The sequence below is a fragment of the Penaeus monodon genome, chromosome 6, assembly GCF_015228065.2.
Source record: "Penaeus monodon isolate SGIC_2016 chromosome 6, NSTDA_Pmon_1, whole genome shotgun sequence".
In the NCBI taxonomy this organism is placed as follows: domain Eukaryota; kingdom Metazoa; phylum Arthropoda; class Malacostraca; order Decapoda; family Penaeidae; genus Penaeus; species Penaeus monodon.
The window spans coordinates 41,876,664-41,882,399 of NC_051391.1; the positions used below are offsets into that span (position 1 = coordinate 41,876,664).

At 47.4% G+C, this 5,736-nt stretch overlaps 1 protein-coding gene across 1 annotated transcript in view; it reads left to right on the forward strand.

Annotated features, from left to right (window-relative positions):
* Positions 1–916: 916 nt before the first annotated feature.
* LOC119574477 (carbohydrate sulfotransferase 3-like) overlaps positions 917–5,736 on the forward strand; it is a 22,265-nt gene continuing 17,445 nt past the window's right edge. The window contains 1 exon segment of the mRNA XM_037921720.1: positions 917–1,812. Coding sequence (XP_037777648.1) covers positions 1,442–1,812 — 371 coding nt within the window. The 5' untranslated portion in view covers positions 917–1,441.

A 5,736-nucleotide genomic window follows, 5' to 3' on the forward strand; every position in this document is an offset into this window, starting at 1 on the left:
TCGAGAGTTAAAAATTCGGTTGTCATTCAATAGGCATCTCAGTAATACTAACTACGAAACTCTCACTCTTCCATCTTAGTTTGAAAATGTGATTTTTTTTCGTTGTTGTTGTTATGGTCACTGCGATGTAGGCCAATGTTCAGAGATATCTACGTATTTTGTGTTTTGAATATTGTATTTTGTAAAGCGTGGGATGTGCGTTTGTTCAACACATTTCTAATTCAATTTGGCACTGAAAATTATACAAATTTTCTTCTTTTGTGTGTGTGATTTTTGTGACCTAAACGACGTGTGTGTTTATAATGACTCCCTTCGACTTTGACAGTTTTTTTGTGATGTTTTTTTATTGTTCAAGTTACGATTTTTGTTTGTTTTCTGTGCTTTTCGTTCTTCCATTCTGGCTAGGAAAGTGTTGAGGTCACGCCGTTGCTCGCTGTACGTTTGGAGTGATGGTACAGCAAAAGGTCGATCGGCTTTGTCTGGTCTTGAAGGTAAATATCACTCAAACCTGAACGCTGTCGAGGATTGTGTAACCCTATCACTTGTTTCGCGATGATTCATACTGCACCCTTTCTATCGGAGCCTGTCCTAGCCCCTTCCTTCCCTCCTTCATTCAACCCCACTTCCTCCAATCCCACCCTCGCCCCTCCCCTTCGTCTCCTTTATCGTCCTTCTTTACAATCCTGGCATCCTGTTTCCTCCCCCCACCCCCCACCTTCCTCCTCCCCCTTCCTTTTTCTTCTCCTACGACCCAACTCACTCCTTCAGCTCCTCCTACAGCCAACTGCTTCTTCCTCCCCCTTCTCCTCCTACTCCTACGATCATCCTCTCCCCCACCATCCTACCTACCTAACCTCTTCCCCCCCCCCCCTCCGCCCTCCTCCTTCCGCCTCCCCCGGCCCTCCTCCACCTGGCGTTCTTTGCCCATCTCAGTCTGGCCTGGGATCCCGCCCTGCCAACACTCCTCCGTGGTGGTATCTGCCGTGCCAACCCCGCGCCCACGTCCGCGATCCTTTGCCCTTCTCCTTGGCTTTACCGAAGACAAGGCTAACCTAGAGTGTTAATTCCCTTCGGTGTTGGAACAGTCCCTCGGCCTCGAGCCGCCGTTCGTTGAAGTGCGCCATGACATGCAAGCGCTTGTCAATAGTTACGAAGAGCAGGGGGGAGTAAATGCAACTCGTTCACTCTCTGGGCCCAAGAGCGGTGGGAGCGAGACTCGAGTGTGTGTGATATGTCAAGCGGTTACGACTTCTGTTTTTTGGCCATGTTTTGCCTGTGACGTCGCGTCGTGCTGAAGGAACACCCTCTGTCTACCTCAACATTCCCGCTTTGAAAAGAAGAGGGAACTAAGACCCCTTTTAAGATCAGTGCTTATAAGTAAAAAAAAATATAGATACATATTTATATATAATATATAGAAAATCAAATAAACAAAACCAAAATGTGTGACTTAAAAGAAGAATCCCCTAAAGCCACTGAAAAGTCTTTGGAAGATAAGCCAGTGACAAATAACGAGAGTGAAAGGCTAAAGAACACAAATCCGACGGACGACACAAAGACGCACGCGGAGGAAAGTGCCCAAGAGCCAAAACAACTTTCAGAAGACGCAAGGAGCACGTGTTCGAACAGCTCCTCCGACACGTCGTCCTCGGCTTCGTCTTCGGGCGCTTCCACCGCCTCCTCGACGTCCTCCGGGGCTCCAAGCACCGCCTCGGAGGGGGAGCCGTCGAGAGTGATCAAGATCGAGGACGCGGGGAGGCAGTTCGGCGTCGTGGAGCCCACCAAGCCCAAGACCTGGTTCGCGGCGTTCAAGTTAGTCTCGCTCACCGCTATCCTTCGGTTGTCGAGTGTGAATCTGGCCGATAATAGTCACTTAGGCGCTGTGCTTTCAAGATCACCCGAAAGCGCTTCATCATCCTAGTTTCAAGAGCACATATCGCCTCGTCCCCGTAATTAGTAGATCGGACGTAGAGAGAGAGAGAGAGAGAGAGAGAGAGAGAGAGAGAGAGAGAGAGAGAGAGAGAGAGAGAGAGAGAGAGAGAGAGAGAGAGAGAGAGAGAGAGAGAGAGAGAGAGAGAGGGGGGGGGGGAGATGGCGCTGCTATCAGATCAACCAATGCAACGATTACATCATCTATGACATCCTTGAAAGTTTTAACTAAAAATAACCATTAATCAGACTCAAAATCATCAGTCATTAGAACCATTTAATTAAAAACACGCCATCCTACACACTCATCTCATCCTTGCTTCATGTCATCCTAACCCAATTCACGTCTACTACAAAAAGTAAAACAACAGGTGATAAAAAAAAAAACCGCAAACCACAACTACCATACTGATTTTTTCCATGACACTTAATGACAGCAAAACGGGAGGGAAAAGAGAAAAAAAAAATAAAAGAAAAAGGGACACACAAAATAGCCTTGAGGAACCACCAGACCGCGAGAAACGATATCATTGGCTAGTTCAGTGTCCTATTTTTCTGCTGGGTCGTTTTGTGTCCTGTTCAAATGTCACTTACACAAAGGCAGTGGCAAAGGGTTTACTTTCGCGGAAGAGCAACGGGAGAACGGAGACGAGTCCACTAATTGTTATAATTACACAACGGCAATTAAATACAGTTGGCTCAAGAACACAAAACCGTTTGCTGTCGAGTACGGTTGTTATTTATAAGACAGAGGTGCTATTAAATATATTTGTTTTAGGGAATATGCCGTTGTTTTTGGCACACAACTATTAATTACTACAGTTGTGTTTGGGACGTCGTTTGTGCAAAAAGTTGCTAATTACAACTGTTCTAACTGCATATAGTTAAATACACAACTGCCCTTAAGTTGCTTTAATTTACAAATCAGTTATTCAAAGTACAAAACCGCTTCAGTGTACACCGCCTTCCAGAACACAGCCACGCACAGTTGCCTTAAGGACACAGTTTCATTGCCAAGAAAGACGCAGGACGGACGCAAGCGACCGGTCCGGAGTCCCGCAAGTCCTTGGTCCTGTTGGGAAACATCCTAGTGGCAGAAAAGGGAAAAATGTCGAAGGCTTTATCGTAGCAACAACTGACGGTGACGATGATGATAATGATAGTGGTGAAGATAGGTTCTCATAAGGATCTTACATATCCAGCATCATTGCATCTTCCCGTCAGTGCCTTATATTATACAGTTATATCTTGGAACATTCAGCATTCGCTTATTTCCTTAGACTGAAGCCATCCCGCCGTACGCAGCATCACTTCAGCCCCAATGCCATCTTCACTCCTCCTCTCCACTCACTCTCGCCCTCCTCATCTCCTGCCTCACAATCCCTTACATAATTCACCCAACTCTTTCTCATATCCCAACTAAACTCCATTAACCCATATACATATCCCATTTTCCCTCCTTATTGATCAGTGAACCCTCCCCTCCCTTCTCCCCACCCTCCTTCCCCCTCCCTTACCTACCATCCCTTTCCCTCCCTACCTCCCCCTTCCCCTCCCTCCCCATCCCCTCCCTTCCATCCCATCCCCCACCCCCCTCCCTTCCCGAGCGAAAAATCCCCGACGGTTTCTTTCAAGATTTAGGTCTCCGTTTAATACGAGGCCAGTCGACGCGGCCACCTTCACCGCCCTCGTTTTTGTCAGCCTCCACCAGTTCGTGAGGTGGAGTAGGGTGCACGGGGGCAGGGTGGAGTGGTGGGTGGAGTAGGGTGCTCGGGGGCCAGGGTGGAGTGGAGGGTGGAGCGGTAGGTGGAGTAGGGTGCTTAGGGGCAAGGTGGAGTGGATGGAGTCAGGAGGTCGTAGGGGGTATGGATTGAGAATAGATTGGAGTAGAGGGGGAATTAGGTGGAGTGAGAGAAGGCCGGGTCACGAGGTGGAGCAGGAAGGGTGGAGTAGGGGGCATAGGTGGAACAGCAGGCGTGGGCGGAGCGCGGATTGCGGTGGAGAGAGGTCATGGATTCACACTCAGAGATGGAGTAGAGGATGATGGAGGGGAGTAGAGGGGGGGGGGGTACGCCGATGGGGTGATAGCATGACTGATCCGAGAGGGGACAAAGGGGGGGAGGGGGGGGGAAGTGGAAGGCCGTGTGTCTCCCAAGGCATTGATCCACTTGAAGATGGTGAACAAGGCTGAGTTTCGTGTTCTTCATATACTTTTATAATCGTGAAGAAAAGGATGTGAAAAAACAGGACTATGTACGTGGGTGTATGTACGTATGTGTGCGTGTGTATATGTGTATTCGTGCGTGAGAGATACGGAATGAGAGAGTGAGAGTGAGTGAAAAGGAGAGAGTGTGAGGAGAGAAGGAGAGAAGGAGATAGAGAAGACAGATAGAGATAGATAGAGATAGATATAGAGATAGATAGATAGATAGATAGAGAGAGATAGATAGATAAATAGATAGATAGATAGATAGATAGAGAGAGAGAGAGAGAGAGAGAGAGAGAGAGAACAAGAACAAGAGAAAGAGAGAGAGAGAACAAGAGAGAGCTGGAGAAAGAGAAAGAGAGAGAAAGAAAGATAGAAAGAGAAAGAAAGAGATAGAGAAGAAGAACAAGAAGCATTAAATAAAAACTCGTTAACTTCTAAAACGCGGATATTGTGAAACTGCTAATTCCTGGTCGAGGTTACGGATTACAGGTCGACCCAGGTTGTGTCGAAGGAGAGAGAGAGAGAGAGAAATGGATGTATCAATTTTACTTCTTCAGGTGTTACATTAACGTTATTATAACGAATCGCTTCGGTATAAGTAGTTCGAAAATGCTTGATATTCGTTTCAATTGTGTTATCTCTTACTATTACTATCGTGTGTGTGTGTGTGTGTGTGTGTGTGTTGTGTGTGTGTGTGTGTGTGTGTGTGTGTGTGTGTGTGTGTGGTGTGTGTGTGAGTGAGTGAGTGGGTGAGTGAGTGAGTGAGTGAGTGAGTGAGTGAGTGAGTGAGTGAGTGAGTGAGTGAGTGAGTGAGTGAGTGAGTGAGAGAGTGTGAGAGAGTGTGAGTGAGTGTGAGTGTGAGTGTGAGTGCGTGTGTGTGTGTGAGTGTGTGTATGCATGTGTGCATGCGTGTGTGTGTGTTTGTCTTTGTGTGTCTGTGTGTGCACATGCGCGCGCACGTTTGTGTATGTGTGTGCGCACATATGCCACTTCGAGCACATGCAACATGCACAGTGACACCCAAGACAGACCAACCAGACAGATACAGACGAAGACAACGACAGCACTTTCCTCTTTTTATTTGTTCTTCTTTTTACGTTTTCCCTCTCCGCTCTTCTTTTGTTTTCTCGCTCGGCAATGAAAAGCAGCCGCGTTCAAAATGTCAAGGTAGAGCCGCGTCTAGCAACAATAAACATTTCTCGTGGCATAACGCAAGCGAGAAAACGCTAACGCTAACAAGACCCGGGACAAAACATTCACAACCACGATAAAAATAAAAAAAAACGAAAAGAAAACAAAAAAAAAGAAAAGAAAAATCTAACCAGAAATAAAAATGGAGAAAAATAATGCAGCTAAATGTGAGCTTTGTCCGACCTGGCGATGCAGCGACTCGTGACGGGGCTGCGGCCATGTCACGCAGCCGAGGACGCATTCGGACACACGCACGCACACTCGAACCTCTGTCTGGCTGGCTGACTGTCTCTCTCTGTCAAACACACACGCACGCACGCAAACACACGCACAGCAAACACACACACAACACCACCACACACCACACACACAACACGCAACACACACACGCAAACAACACACACCAC